Source organism: Platalea leucorodia (genome assembly GCF_965183815.1).
Source record: "Platalea leucorodia genome assembly, chromosome: 9".
Taxonomy (NCBI): Eukaryota; Metazoa; Chordata; class Aves; order Pelecaniformes; family Threskiornithidae; genus Platalea; species Platalea leucorodia.
In genome coordinates, this window is record NC_138831.1 from 19578578 (window position 1) to 19594502 (window position 15925).

Here is a 15925-nt window from a genome sequence, read left to right on the forward strand (position 1 = left end):
TGCAGAGCCCCTGGCCAGGTGGGTCTGGGGGAAAAGGGCTCACACAGCGGAGAGCTGGGAGCTGCCTGGGGGGCACAGCCCTGCCGCCCACCCCGTGGCACTCACCGAGGCCACGTTGACATAGTCATCATCTGAGAGGGTGTCCAGCATCTCATAGACCGAGGTCTTCATCAGCTTGAGGGTGAGGCCGCTCACGCTGCCGCTCCTGGCAGGAGAGAGGGGTGCTAGGGGCTCAGCAGCAAGGGGGCACGGGGCTCCCCGCCAGTGCTGTCCCACACAGCTTCCCAGGGGCCACCAGCAGGACAGTGGCACCCCAGGGAGCTGTGCCACCATCTTGGCCTGGCTCAGCCTGGCTATGGCCCCCACCCATGTACTCACACATCCACAATGATGACCATGTCCTTCGGGGAGGAGGCGCCTTGGATGTACCTGTGGGGTGCAGAGGGGGGTCAGAGGGGTCAACTCATTTTGGGGGGACCCCAACCCTGCTGGGTGCAGCCCAAGAACAAAGCTCTGCCAGGGTGACCCTGCAGCAAGGAGCAGGGATAAGGCGGCAGTGGGCAAGCGGAGGCGAGGATGTGGCACAGTGCGGCACGGCAGACCGCCAGCGACCCGCCGCTTGGTACCGTATCAGCCTAATGAGCTCTAAATGCTAAACTCTTCCATCATCGCAGGCCCTTTTCTGCACACTGATTATGCTGACACACACATCCATATTAAGATGCTGTTTACCCCCCTGGAAGCTTCAAAGGCCAGGCTGATTAGGTTATTTTTAGCTACAAGGAGGAAAAATAATACTACTACGTAAATCCTCCCCCCTGAAAACAATTAGGGAACCCTTCCTCACCCCTCAAAGCACCCCATCCTGCTCCCAGCCCTGCTGTGCTATCCTGCATGGGAGGGGGCCAGCATGGTGCTCAGCATCCATCTCAGCCATGGCTAGGCACAGCCCAGCCTCCCCATCCCATCACATGGGGCCTGATCCTACCATGGCTGAAGTCCAAGGGAGCCTCATTATTGGCTTGATCAGGATCAGGCCTGATGCAAATTAATTAGTGTGTTATTAGTATCAATTACTCACCATTACTGGGGAGGACTGGGGAAGGGGCAGGTTCTGATTGCTAATCCCAGGTCCTGATGTTCCCTAATTACAAGTGATTACCCGGGTGCGATGCAGGGTGCTGGCACGTGGGGCCCTCCCGGTGTGGGCGTCGTGTCCCCCCAACACTCTCCCCTTCATGCTGGGGTGCAGGATGGGCAGGCAGCTGCCTGCGGGCTTCCTGCCAGCTGGCAGGGGCCAGGGGGCTCGGCGTCTGACCCACTCCCTGGGGCTGGGCTGCCGGCACGGCATGGAGCCCAACTAAGATGCTGCTCGTAATGGATTGTGGCAGCGCATCCATCTCTGGCTGCCCCGTTCAGATGAATACCCTGGGCTCTGCGGGAGAAGGCTGTGGTTAATAGCGCCATTCATCAAGGGAGGGGAAGGCAGGCGAGCGGTGCTGGCAGCCCCGCCGAGGCTGCAGGCAGGACTGTGGCCCCTGCCGGGCCCAGCAGCAGAGCGGCGAGGGCTGTGTGCCGCACCAGACCCCGGCACGAGAGCAGGAGAGGACCCCAAAGAGGTGTCCCTGGGGTTGTGCTGCCCCCAGCACGAAGGGTGCTGCTGCTCCTCCATGGCTGGGTGGGCGAGTGTGTGGCCAGCCTGGCTAGTGGGCAGGCAGCCAGGCTAGCTGGGCTCGGTAGCCCCTACACACATCAGCAGCCCCCCCAGAAACAACCTGCCAGTCCCCCCTCTGCCAATAACCCGCATGGACGCCCTGGCGGAGAACAGTTAATAATTAATGTGGAGCAATCAAAGACAATTAAAAATAGTAACAGGGCCATTAATTTTCTGACAAGGAGAGGGGGCAGCTCGCGGACGGGCAGGGGGTGCTCCCCGGGGATACAGGGCTCCCTGGGCATGTGCTGGAGACCTGTGCCTGCTTTCCTCTCCATGCCCACATTTTTAGGCAGCAACTGTGAGCAGGATGGGGCCACAACTCCTCCAGCCCCGTGGGCAGCATGATAATTAGTGCTGCCAAGTCAGCACCTCTTCCTAGGCTAAGGGGAAGCGATTCAATCCTGCCTCACTCAGTGTGTGGCTAAATGGCTGCTTGCAGCTATCGCTTAACCACAGCCTGGCGCTGCCTGCCCGTTTCTCTCTCCATCCTCCCGGCTCATGATTTCTGAGCGCTCGTTGTTCTCCTGTTGGATGGGAATGCTGGCTGGGACTGAGCGCTGGCAGCCGCGGCTGCAGGCAGGAGCAGGGCGAGGGGCAGCTCTCCATGCCTGACCTGTATCCAAGGATTTATCTCTCCATCCTGCTCTGCCCCCAGGAAGAGGGGAGGGGAGCAGGAGCCTAGAGCCACAGCTCAGATGCCCCTGCCCATGTTATGGTGTCTGTTTGCCAATGACATCCATGTGTGAAATGAAAAGGGGAGGGAGCTGGCTGGGAAGGGCTGGCAAGGGGACCCCCCTCCCCACCCAGCACCCCCTTACCAGGGCCGCCTGCGCACATCGTAGAGGTCGATCTTATTGGGGGCTCTCCATGGGGTGGCTGCGGGGGGAAGGCAGGCGGTGAGCGAGGTGGGGCTGTCCTGGGGCTGGGGACAGGGGGACGCGGGGGACAGGGCAGGGAGATGCCCACTGCTGAGGAAACGGTAGGCTCCAGAGGGGAGCTCACACCAACGGGCTTTGGCACAGTACGGTTATGTGTGCCAGGTGGCCCCCAGGGCCAGTGCCAGGAGATGCCTGCCCGCACCTCGTGGTGAGAAGGGCCCGGGCTGCCCTTGGCCAGCGCCCCCCCCCCCCCCATCAACTGCCCCCCGCCGCCCCCCGCCACGCACCGGGGTAGTAGCGGGTGACGCCGGTGGCGCTGCCGAACACCTGCCAGAGCAGGGAGGGATCCTCCTTCCGGTTCTCGATGAAGACGTCCTCCAGCGCCTGCGTCCAGTTCAGCTCGTTGAGGATGACGGTGGCTGTGGGAGACAGAGCCAGCGGCGGGCAGGTGGGTGCGGGGGAGCAGCAGAGCCTGGGATGGGCTGGGGGGTGACAGGGACCATGGTGTCCCCGTGATGTTGGCAGGGAGGGAGAGGCAGTGTGTCCCCTCTGCCCCTTCCCATGCAGGAGCCCACAGGGGCTTTGCAGCCACTCCCATGGCCCCCTTGCTCCCACGGGGCTCCAGCATCAGCCTGCTGTCCCTTGTCCCCAGAGACCAGAGCCACCCTCCAGGGCTTCCCCGAGCACTCACCATCCCTGTCCCCTGGCTCTGGGGCAGGGACAGCCACCACTGGGGACAGCCGGCTTGCCATCTCACCCTCTTCCCGGCAAAACACCCCATTCCTCCCGCCACCGTGCCAGTCCCGCTCCCTGGGGACAGCCACCAGCTGGGAAACCAAGGGGTTGTGTCCCTGTGGGGCTGCACAGAGCCTCCTGGGCCCTGCTCTGCATTCCCACTGGCCTCCGCACCTGACGCAAAAGCAATTAAGATGCTGGCAAACAGCAGTTTTAAATTATTCAGCTATTAGAGCAAAAGATAAGCTGCTGGCAGCTCCAGCTTGTGATTAATCAAGGGGGGCTGGAGGAGTACGGGGGGGCCAGCACGGCAAGGCAGGTATGGGGCTGGCCAGCCAGCAGGGAGGCTGCCTCAGGGACAGCAGGACCTCCTGGTGCTCACAGGGCTCTTCGGGGCACTCCAAACACTGTGGGTGCCTTGAGCCCTGGGCAGGTGTGGGAAGCCCCCCAGCATCCACTGGAAGCCTGTGCTGGGCCACCCTGGGACCGTGGCATGGAGGAGCCAGCCGTGCCACTGTGGGCAGGAGCGGGCAGCAGGTAGCACCCCGAGGCTAGGCGCTGCTCCCTCCTGGGGGACCCTCAATGCATTTTTGGGGTGCAAGAGCTCCCGGGGCAGCCCCTCTCCTCAGCACTGGGCAGAACAACCAGTGCAGTGCTGCAGGGGAGCTCGTGTGTGTTTGAGGAGTATATTTAGCTTTCTTAAGGCTTCCTCCCACACTTGTCCCTCCTCAAAACACCGTCATCACCTGTTCAAGCCTTTGCCACAGCCCCGAGGTGCTGGCGGGACATGAACAGGTTTCACCCAGGGTGAATCCCGGATCCCTCCGTCCCAGCACCACCACTGAAGAAGACTTCTCCTTCCCTTAGGCAGCTGTGCCTTCAACCCGTGATTTATTCCATCCGTATCTCCCCAGCCATTTCTCAGCACCGTGCCCGCACACAGTGCTGTTATCTGGGCACTTAGGATGATTTCTTGTTTGGCTCTGTTACAGGATGTGGTTTTCCTGGGAGACAGGGCCGCGAGCACGCTGCCAGGCTCCTGCCTGCCAGGAGCAGCCCTGGGCAGTGCTGCCGGCCCTGGCCAGACACCGTGCTGGGCACTGACACGTCCCTGATAGCCTCAGCAGCACCTGCATCCCCAGCCCCTTGCGGCCCGTCAGCCACACCAGGCTTGTGCCAAATGCAGCCCCTATACCCTCTCTGCACGGAAATAAAGCCCCTGTATCCTCCCTGTGCACAAATGCAGCCCCTATACCTTACCTGTGCATGAATGTAGTCCCTATATCACCCCTGTGAACAAACACAGTCCCTATACCATCCCTGCAAACAAGCACACCCCTTACACAACCCTGTGCATGAAAGCTGCCCCTCTACCCTCCCTGTGAACATACACAGCCCCTATACCATCCCTGTGCATGAATGCAGCCCCTATACCCTCCCTACGCACAAACAGAGCCCCTACACACTCCTTGTGTGCAGAGTGATGAGCTATTGCTCATCAGACGGGAGGCTGTGTCCATGGTCGAGATGGCTCCTGTCCCCCTCGGTTGAGGCCAGAACTGCCAGCCCCACCAGCATCCCCCCCTCGTGACATCCCCGTCCCTGTCCCCATCTCGTCCCTGTCCCCATCAGGGTGAGCCCAGCTCCGCCCTGCCAGCAAGCGATTGCAGATTTAATTAAAAATGGCACAGTAAATAAAACACATATAGGATGTAATTTGTGTGTGTAGTGAGGGGTGACGGCGGAGGGCGTCTCCGCAGTTGTTTAATTAGCGTGCCAGGCAGCGATAGCGCCTCTCTGCCGGGTCCCACAGGGGAGATGCTCCCTGCCCGCAGGTCTGCAGGGACCGGCCACGCTCACCGGTGTCCCCAGCAGATGGGGGCACACTGGCAGCCCCGTCCTGCACCCCAAACCTGCTCTCTGCGGTGCAGCAGCTGAGAACCCTGCCCTGCACCTTGGCTTTTCGGAGCACCCCGGCATGGCCGGGCATGGTCTGATCCCTGTGCCCATGCACTGCTGTGCCGGTGGCTGTGGCCCCTTTCCCCCGGGACGCCCCACTGCCCTGTTTCCTCTTCAGCATTCCTCTCCGAGCAGCCGCGAGTCCCTGGAGCATGTTAATCTTCAATTTGCTCTCGTCCCAGGGCCGAGCAGGGTGATTAATGTGGCCGTGGCAGGGCATCAGCCACGATGTCGGCCAGTGAGCAGGGGTAGGAGTAATGAATATTTCATCCTGTGCAGCCCACCCCACATGCCTGCCCCCTGCTCGCATGATGTGCTTCATTAGCTGCCTGGCCCGCGCTAGCTGGGTAATAAAACTAATTGCAAATTTCTAATCCACTGCTGCCGCTGTGGTGAAATCGTCACACTGATGTGGCTCTGAGCACGGTCGTGCCAGTAACGAGCCCGTGTACTGGGAAAGCACCACTCAGGGCAGGAACGTGAGCTCAGCCCCCGTCACTGCCATGACCACCTGGGAGCCCTCGGCAAGCACCACCGAGACAAGGGGGTGCGGGGACAGTGGTGCCCTCAGTGGTGCAGGGAGACGAGGGGTGCCCCCCAACAGCAGGGGCTGGGGCTGGGCGCAGCATGCGTCCCGTGGGTGCTGGAGGATGATCTCCAGCCAGGAGCGGTCCCCAGCTTGGTGCAGAGCAGCCACTAGAGGGAAATGGAGACCGACTGTCACCATGTGCCACCGCGGCAGGGCGAGGTAGGAGAGAGCTCTGGAAGCTCAGGGACTGTGTCTCCTCCCGGTGGGGACTGAACGCTAGTGTGGCACGTCCTACCCCATCCATCCATCCATCCATCCATCCATCCATCCCTCCCTGCCTGCTCCCGGGCAGGCCCACCGACCCGGGCCTCCTTTCTGGAGCAGCCCACACCCTCCAGCAGCCGCAGGGGCACGACGACAGGGCTGACACCCTCTCCACACTCCCGGCAGCGGGGGCTGCCCTGGGGCAGCATGGCAGTGTCCTGCAATCACCTTTGCTGCCTTCCTGCAGGATTTCAGCTGCTCTTCCTTTTCATACCCTCAGCCCCAAGCAGCCCGAAGCCAGTGAGGAAGCATCTCTGCTTCACTCTCTCCCACCACCCAGCTCCGTCTTGCTCCCTTCTACGAGCAGGGAGTTGCCGTCTCCATAATTGCTCCTGCACAGAGCTGCTCAGTCCCTCTGATCATCTCCAGCTCCTGCTTTGAACCTCCTTGAGCTTTGCTGAGCTCTTCTCCGCGGAGGATCACAGCCATGTGGGCACAGCCAAGCAAGGGTAAACCTGTGCCATAATTACTATTTCTCCTCTGCTCTTCATCCCTTCCTAATAACCCCTAATCCCTGATCTGCCTCTTTGGCCCATGCTAAGATCTTGAGGGTCTCTGGGGAGGGACACGTTGTCACCTCTGTCCTGACACGGTGACTCTTGCCTCTGTACAGTGCCCATCCGGCTGGGCACCAGCCTGTCCCGGCACCAAGACCCAGCTGGGGCACCCTGGGGTGACGGTCCCCAGGGCTGTGGCACCCTAAACGGGAGAGGTGGAGGCTGAGCCTGGCCTGGCAGCACAGAGCAGGGCGGAGCAGGTGAGGAAGGGCACTCACAGCCTTTGTAGATGTCCGTGGGGATCTGCACGGCAGCATACGAATAGTTAACCTTGGTCTTGAAGTTGGCATCATCGGTGAACTCAAGCTTCAAGGAGTTGGACTTCTCCCTCTCGATCTCTTCTCCATCGGGATCGTCCTGGGGAAGGAGCAGAGCACACGGGGTCACCTGGGGGTGCCAGCCCCAGACACACGCCAGGAACACCACTGCCCAAAGTCTATGACCAAACATCCTCCCACGGAGACCAGAATGCCGGCTCTCATGCTGGATTTGGCCCGCAGCCCATGCCAGCGCTGGAGGCACAGGGGAGAGAGTGCCAGGAGCGGGTGTGCATGAAGGCGAGCACCAGTTACCCTTGCCTCTCTGGCTTTGGTAGCACGGCAGGTATTAAATCAGACAAAAAAAAAAAAACTCAACAAAAAAAAAGCCTTGAAAATCAATTAGCAGCAAAAGGCAACTATCAAAGAAGAAATTAAAACGGAGTACAGCTTAGCACTCTGTCAATAAGCAATGCAAACAATATTTAATTATGGTGGTGAGACGGCGAATTCCCCACTGCTGGCGCTGGAGCGCGCTCCCTCGCCTTCCCAGCCCTCCTCTCTCTTCCCGGGGCCCTGCTGCCAGTACCGCATGGGGATAAAACCCCCCTGGCCAGGCAGGGCCGGGCTGAGCCGGTGCAGGCAGGATGGCCAGTGGCTGCAGGCAGGGAGACAGGATCGGAGCCAAGGGCGCAGGGCCATGCGGGGAAGCAGGAGAAAGGGGATGGCATTGCCGGGGAAATTGCCTTTGCCATCCCGCCAGGAGCAAAGAAACCTGGGAGAAGGTGCTGGCTCCAGGCTGCCGTGTCCCTGCCGCAAGCCCAGTGGCTGGGGAAGGCTGGCTGCAGCCGGCTGTGAGATGCTCAGGTTGGGAGGAGGAGGATGATGCAGCATCTGCCCTTTGTGCCCTCGGAGCTGCATCCCCACTGAAGAGGGGCTAAGCGCAGAGCTGCCTGTCCCAGCCACAGGCAGGGACAGGCAACACAGGGGCAGGGACATGCCAAGCTTGAGCTGGGGTGCAGGACGGCTCCGGCCACCTTCCCATGGCCCTGGCTGTGGCAACGAAAGGGGCAGGGGGGTGCAGGAGAGCAGGAGTGGATCCGGCCACCGAGCCACCTGGCGAGGGAGCAAATTCCCCTCGAGAAGCAGCTCATGCCTCCCCCTTTGTGCCTCCCCCCGAGTGAAGTGCCTATGTCGGAGCCCATGTAAGGCCGTCTGATTGCGGTAGCAGAGATCAGCCCCGGAGAAACGACAGCGGACGTGACTGGAAGAGCGAGCAGCTCCAGGCAGGGCTCACACGGTGCCGTGCTGAGGACAGCTGCCCAGAGGGATGCCCCACACCATCCCACAGCAAAGCACCCCGGCACCAGTGGGGACAAGGGGCAGGGGACAGTCCCATCCTGCTGTCTTTGATGGCCCAGTGCAAGCAGCCCTCCCACTGGCCAGGCTCCTCTCAAAAAACCCAGGGACAAAAGATCTGAATTTCTCATGGGAAAAGCCACATATTTAAAGGAAAATGATGGGTTTGAGAAATAAACTACAAAGCTTGTTTAACATCCATCCTGGCCTCTTCCCTGTTTCCCCTTCGCAGACAATGCAGAGAGATGCCACCTCCCCTGTGCCAGCTCCGGCCGGCCACCAAGGCGGTGACATTCCTCTGACATTGCGAGGGGTGCCCAAACCATTCGCCACAGCTCAGGAGAATAACAGGATTGATATGTGAGGTTTGGGCTTTAATTCCAGCCGATGGATTGCGAATGTAAACACATCACCAGGCCGATCCCAGTGCTGGGGCTCCAGCTGTCCAGAAAGATGTTGAACTCAATTACAGCTGCAGAAGCCAAGCGGGAGGCAAGCAGGGATGGTCCCCACCTCCCCTGAGCTACATCGCTAAGATTGAAATCCAGATTACACTCTCGATTTCACATAAATCTGGAGAAAAGGCACAAAACTGACTGCCGGACCCCCTGCAAAGCCGCGATGCTGCAGCAGAGCCAGCACCCCAGCTGCGTGCTGGGTCATGGGCTATGTGGAGAGTGGATCCGGCCCCAAGCCTGCCATCAATGTGGGGCTCAAGTCCCTGGGAGAAAGCCATTGCACACACAGTGGTTCGCCCCTGCCAACCTCTTCAAGCACCAGACGGTGATTTAGAGGCGCCTGCTGAAAACAGGCTTTAGACGGGATAAAGCCATGGCCCTGAGGGTACCTGCAGCACCTGACACCAAAACCTTTTTTTTCCTGAGCCCAGCAAAGTCCTGGTGACACCTTCCCATCCTTCCCAATCTCAAATCAGCAGGGCACCCTGCCCGGGTCCAGCCCATCCGCTGCCCCTGCCACTGCCGGCAGCTGGGAAAATCCAACCCTCCCTATTTCCCACACGCTGGTGTGGTTATTCCCCACTTCACTGGAGCTGGAACTACTGTATGTAATTACTGCTCCTCTGTTTATCATTATTCCGCTATATCACCCACTTCTGAGGGACTAATTTGTATTCTGCCAGGTTCGGCGCTGTCTGGCTGCTCTCATTCATGTAGCTGTAAAGAGGCATATGTATAGATCTTAGAGACAAATCTACAGCTATCTATACGTAGGACACTTCATGCATCACTGACACCTATACGGCAAACAGACCCGCGGAAAGAGCTGATGTTATCCAAGCTACGCTTATCCTTTATCCATAAATCTCCCGGTCTCAACTGAGTTATTCCTGTTTAAGCCAGGCTGAATTTGGCCCCTGAAATGGGGTCATTTCCACCCAGATGAAGGCAGGCAAAGCTGTCACCAGTCCAGGCAGGGATGGGAGCACCTTGGTGCTAGGCTGGGGCTACAAGGAGCCACCTTGGGAAGGCTGAAGGAAGAAATTCTGCATTAAATTTATATTAAAGCAAAGGAGAAGATTTCTCCTAGATTTACACCAGTTTAACTGTGAGCATCTCGACAGGCCCCCAGCCAGATTTTGCAGCATTTCTCATCATTACATTTCAAAAGAACTTGGAAACATCTATTTATCTGTTGCAATATGTACAACGCAACACAAATTGATGCTACAGTTTGAATATATTATTTGCTACACACCATTAGAAATCGACTCCATGGCAATATATCAATATTATACGTATTTATTGCTTCAGCAAGAAGTTATCACACACCAAGAGGTTTTGCCATCTTCAGGGCTTTAGCAGCTGGGTTGCCAGTCACAACATTTTTTCTTGAGTCTCCCAAAATGACGGACAGGGGACAAAACCCAGAGATGCCGCAACACCCAATGAGCACCAGGGGCACCACCCAACAGCTTTACTGGAGGTTGCCACACTCTCGGCAAGTACCTGCCCTCCATCACATCCAGGCTGGTGCTGTCTGAGGAGAGGCAGCCTGCCCACAGGCACAAGGACTATCTGGGGGTCCCCACCAGTGACGGGGTTTGGAGCTGCAGATCGAGCCGGGGATGTGACCTGGTGCAGCAGCGATGCCTTGGCCAGGCTGCTCCAGCGGATGCAGACACCCCCGTTCATTGCTCATCTCCATGGGAACGAGCCATCACAGCTAATGATGACTGCTTAAATGGCAGCACCGATGACAAACGCAGGGCTGATCCGGCTAGTGGCGCAGGCGGCCGCTCCGGGATACCAGCTTGGGTTTTGCAGTTCCGGACATGCCGGGTAGCCACAGTCTTCCCCTGCGGTGCTCCTCCTGGTACTCTCGGCACCAGCAGAGCTCCTGCGAGCCGCATCACCCTGACAGCACCCCTGCATCCCACGTCCTGCCCCTCACACACTTGATCAAGAATATATCGCACCAAGATCTCAACACATCCGTTCAAATTTCCCAAGGGCACCCACCCATGTTAAGTCCGGAAAAGCCAGCAAAATATTCATATCAACATGCTGTGTTTGCTACTAATAATGAATATAAATGGGATGTGTGGCTCAATCACCCGAAAGCCTCAAAGCGTTTGTAAAGGTGGGGCGGTTCACTGCTGTCCTCTGCAGGTGAGGGGAAATGAGTCCCAGGGCACGGGGCCATTTGTCCACGGTCACGCAAGAAGCCACGGAGAAGAGTCGTGACAGCACGTACTCATCCGCTTCCCAGCGCGGGGGACACACACCTTCCTGCCCAGCAAAGCCCCCAGCTGCGCCCGCACAGCACCCACCGGCAGCATTGCCTTGCGGCAGGACCTGGGGGCTCCTCAGCAGAGGTGTTTTGTTGTTGTTGCTAGAAAAATGCCATTTTTTTTTTGCAAGAAGGGCCAGCTCTCAGATCTGAACAGCACACATTCCCCCTCTCCCTGCGCAAGCTGCCCTGGGGGAGCCTGCTCCCACCTTCTGAGACAGAAGGATTTTGAAACCATCCAAAAAAAGCACTTCACCCCATTTGGGGAATCTGAGGGAACAGTCAACCCCCCTTTTTTTTTCCCAAATTCAGAAGGATTTTTTTTCTCTTAACCACAAACCCACCACTGCCCTGTGCCAGCTCTCAAGGTAAGTGGGGCAGGCTGAGCAGAGGGGCTGCGCCCATCCCTGGGGCTGCGATCCTGCCCTCTGCACCCCGCCCCCGCAAGCTTCAAGGCACATGGCTGAGAAACTCCAAGCCCATGCAAAAGGGCCTTTCTCCTTCTTAAATATCTCAGCTTTTCCTGAAATGCGGCAATTTAATGCCAGGGAAGTAGACGGTGTGTTCTCCAGCCACGTTCCTGCTTTTATAGCAGCCCAGGTTATAAATAACAATCAGCCTCTCCTGCCAGCCTGCTCCCCTATCCCCCTTCGCTTTTTTTAATCTTTGCCAAAGGTACTGTTTAGAGATCTTTCTAGACCATTTATTTTTAAATTACCAGCCAGAGGAGAGAAGAAGGGGGGGGGGGGGGGGGAAGAAAGAAAAAAGGCAAAAGAAAGAAACTTCTGGGGCTGATAGCTTATCGGGAGGAAATCCAAATGTCACATTAGTTGAGAAAGTTGGAAGATTAAATTTTCCAACACCCTTCATCTCCTGCTGACATTTAGGGGCTTTTTTTCCCCTCCTCCCTCTCCTTGCTGCATCTCCCGAGCGGGGTGAGCAGCGAGTGGGCAGCCCCTGCCTGCGGCCGGGACTGACGCTGCAGTCTCCCCTGCCCCGGAGGCTGCAGAGGCTGGTGCACAGCCTTCCACCACTGGCCCCTTTGCTCTCACCCCTCCCCAGGCACCTCAAGCAGGCTGGTGGGTGCCAGGGGGGTGACCTTGGGGTGAACAGTACCTTCACCTGCAAACTGCGTGCCTATGGAGGAGAAGCGATGATGTTTGGTTTGGAGCAGGACAAAATTACATGATCTCACTTCTCCTCATCGCATCAGCCCTGCATCCTGCAGAGAGGACGGGGACAAGGACCAGGGCTTGCATGGATGTCCCCAGGGGTGGATGCCAGGCCCTGATGGATGCTGTGCTGCCATTGGGTACATCTCTCCAACCACTGGAGGAGCAGCAACAGCAAAACCTCTCGTCTGCTACTTTACAGCCTAGGAACCAATAGCTCCTGGCTGATGCGAAGCAGAAAATGAAGCCCGTAACATGGTCCTCCAGCTGGGACCTGGGCATGGCTCCATCAGCTCCCACCAGAGAATGGCACATCCCAGGGGATTTTGACCTTAGCTGTGACTTAAGCATCATTCCCTGCCATAAACACAGTACTAAAGATGGAAAATCACTTTATTTCTGTGTTGTTCTGCCTGTGATACCCAACCGAGAGCATCTGCTGATTTGAACACTTCTCCCTGGATAAACCCCATAGCCCTTGCTAGTTGGGAAAGGTGAAAACCTGACTTCTGCAAATATTTTGAGAGCCTTGGGGACCCCCAGGAAATTTTTCTGATGTTCCCATTTGTTAAAACCCAGTTGGAAATCCAAAATCTGTTTAGGAAGATAGCAGAGCTGAGGTGCAAGCAAAATGAATAGGAAGCTCATTTCTTTCTCGCTGTAGTTAAAGCCGGCGTAAGGCTTGTGAATAAGCCCCAGTTATGTTGAATAGGCATTGTCCATCAGAACTAACTCCATTTCAGCTAGATCCTGCTCAATTTAAATATAAAAATTGAAGCAAAATAAAGAAAAGATGGAAAGAGCGCTATTTAGTTCCATTCAGACCTTCAGGTATCATCTCCCTCCTTTTTTATTTCAGTATCACCTTTTCTCTCCATTATTTTTACTGGAATTAAATTTGCTGGGATTTCACTGGGAAGCAACAACGGCATTGACAGGGAAGGACCCTCCCTGCTGAACCCACAAACCTCGGCAAGAGGACACCCCCAATTTTGCTTGATTTTACCCCAGAGGAGGACTGAAGTCAGTGTGGACGATGATGGCCTTACAAGGCTGTTCCTCCCTGATGACAGGTCACCTCCCTTGGGGAAGGGCCAGGGACCAGGGAGACGAGCCCCGTGGTCTCCAGACCACTGTGCCACGCCGCGGTGCACGGTTTCTCCCCAGTGCCCCGTGTGCTGGGAGGGCTTGGTGGGCACAGCTCTGAGGTCAAGATGCCTCCTATTTCCAATCCTGCCTGATCTAACTGGGGATGCTGGAAATGGCTAATCACAAAGCTAACAGCCATGAGTTGCCAGCTCGGATCGCCACTGCCGACACCAGCTGGGTGTAGGCAGCCAGGACTGGTCAGGGTAACACCAGGTATGGGGATGTCCAGCTCCCCTGTCCCCTGCCTCGCGGCAGGGATGGCAAAAGCCCTGCCCAGCCTGATGGATGCATCAGTCCTTCTCCTTGGTCCCCCAGGCAGGGAGCTGCCCAGCTCCCTGGGCTGTCTCCTCCAGCCTTAACTACCTGCCAGTTTTTCCTCTGCTTCTATTCAAAATCTGCTTTAATGCATTTTAAGCCCATTAGCTCCATCCTCTCCGGAGTGGCCATGGAGAGCAGGATCCTCCCCTCCCTCCTTTGACAGCTTCCCCCAGGCTGGGGAGGTACAGGAGACATCCCCTGCTCTGAACGAGCAGGACCCTGAGGAGGGAGACCTGCTCAAGAAAGCAAGCATCCTCCCCTTTGGTCACAGCATCTGCCCAACCTCTCCCTTCTACCTCCCAGACTCTCTGCGGCAGGCTTCCCCTGCCAAGGAGCCCTCCTGCTGTCACTGCCTTGGGACAATGGCACCAGTGGTTTGACAGTAACTCTGCTTTCAAGGCATCTATCCTGCCCCCAGCCTGCTCCTAGCTCTGCTCTGGGGCATCACCTCCAAGGCAGGGTGAGAGGATAGCTGGAGCTCTGCGCAGGGTGCATTGCCCAAGCTGGTGGGATGCCGTGAAGCCTGGATCCTCCCTGCTCTCTGCATGGGGCCTTCTGAAGGCTCACGGGGTCACCTGAGCGTTATTTTCGGATGAGGCTGTGTGGTTTGCAAGCAGTTTGCTGCAAACACCATGTGCTGCCACTCCTCCCCTCCCACTGCAGTACTGTCCCCCGATGGCACATCTGCTGCTGGCTCTGCATCGGGGCAAGTACCGGTCCTGGGGCACTGCGCTGGCTGAGGCTGACCCCAAGCCCCCACCCTGCTCTGCTCAGGACTCCCGGCCAGCTCCAAGGACACCGTGACGCACCTGCTGCCCAGCAGCCCCATGCCGAGAGCATCACCGACCCGGCGAGCTCCTACTTCAGAAGGATCCCAGGGCATGGCACAACGCAGGAGCCGGGTGATCCATGACCTGCCCACAAAGCAGGGTGCTGTGGGGCAGCAGCCATTGCCAGTGGAGGACCCTGCGCCTGCGGCATGGCACCTGAGTGCCGTCACCATCACCGCGCGGAGGAGCCGGCAAATGCCAGCCCCCTCGGGAACACTGGGAAAGCGGTGCTGTCGGGTCTGTATTTAAAGCACTGATTGCCAGAAATCACAGGACGGCTGTGCCGGGAGGGGGGCAGAGAATTAGATTCAGTCTCTAATTAAAGGTTTGCTCTTCATTTGAATTTCAGATGCCAGCTTTAATTTTAGAAACTTTTGCAGGCAGCATAGCGACCTGCCCACCTGCCTGCTGCTGGGCCTGGTGCCGGTGTACAGATGCCACCATGGCTCAGCTGGGGGGGGGACATGGCTGCTCACTGGGCACTCGCTGCCCACCGCAGAGTCTTGTTATGCCAGCTGTAAAAAATGCTGTGCCATGCCCACCCTGTACAGTGCTGGGGTCAGCCCCGGCAATGGGCTCAGCACCGGGCCGAGGTGATGACTGTGCCAGTGGTGCAGCAGGGATGGTACTCACATATTCAGTGTCAGCCTTGGAATCGTAGTACTCGATATCTTCCTCCTGCAGAGAAAAGGGAGAGCTGAGTTAGTGCCGGCCAGGGACAGGGATAGCAGAGGCATCCCTCCCCCTTACTTGTCCCCCCAGCACCTCCGTCATGCTGCTGGCAGCCACCACATCACTGAGGACTGAGCCCTGCTCACCCCACGCTGTCCTTGGGACATGGTCGGGACCCCACATCCCCCTCATCCGCCCTCCAAGGACCAGCCATCGCCTGCCACGCTTCCCTCTGCTCACAGCTGCCGCTGAGCCGCAGCAGCGCAGGGCCATGCACAGCCTCTGCCACAGCCAACCAGCCCCACGACGGTGCCACCAGTGTGACTGTGGCCTCTACACTGCCACTGGGTGCAAGTCTGCACCGTGTCCCTGCGCCTGGGATGCTTTGGTCCTGTTGCAAGCATCAGGAGCCGCAGGAGAGCCAGGCACAGGCAGTGTGGCAGGCAGCGGCCCCGCAGCCGGCAGAGCTCCCTCCCCGCGTGGCAGAAACAGGGAGAACAGCGTCCTCGCTTCCATGGAGAAACGCACATCATTAATTTGGGATATTTAGAGCCTATTTAGGCAGAAAGGTCTGCTCGGATTCCTCTTCCCCGCACGTCAGGACGCAAGGCAGCTGATAAAATTCCTAAAGAGGCAATTCGGAGAGCAGCAATGCTGTCACAACAGCGTTTCGTGTGCCATCAGAAGGGATAATTAAAGGGCACTCAGAGACTCTGCT

At 57.8% G+C, this 15925-nt stretch overlaps 1 protein-coding gene across 1 annotated transcript in view; it reads right to left on the bottom strand.

Annotated features, from left to right (window-relative positions):
- Nucleotides 1-15925, bottom strand: part of CACNA2D2 (calcium voltage-gated channel auxiliary subunit alpha2delta 2) — a 202312-nt gene that overhangs the window by 18965 nt on the left and 167422 nt on the right. Inside the window, exons 4-9 of the mRNA XM_082322200.1 lie at nucleotides 15169-15213; nucleotides 6918-7056; nucleotides 2883-3014; nucleotides 2536-2593; nucleotides 379-429; nucleotides 106-205 (exon numbers count right to left, since the gene is read on the bottom strand). Of these exons, the coding sequence (XP_082178326.1) occupies nucleotides 106-205; nucleotides 379-429; nucleotides 2536-2593; nucleotides 2883-3014; nucleotides 6918-7056; nucleotides 15169-15213 (525 nt within the window). The remainder of the gene's footprint in view (nucleotides 1-105; nucleotides 206-378; nucleotides 430-2535; nucleotides 2594-2882; nucleotides 3015-6917; nucleotides 7057-15168; nucleotides 15214-15925) is intronic.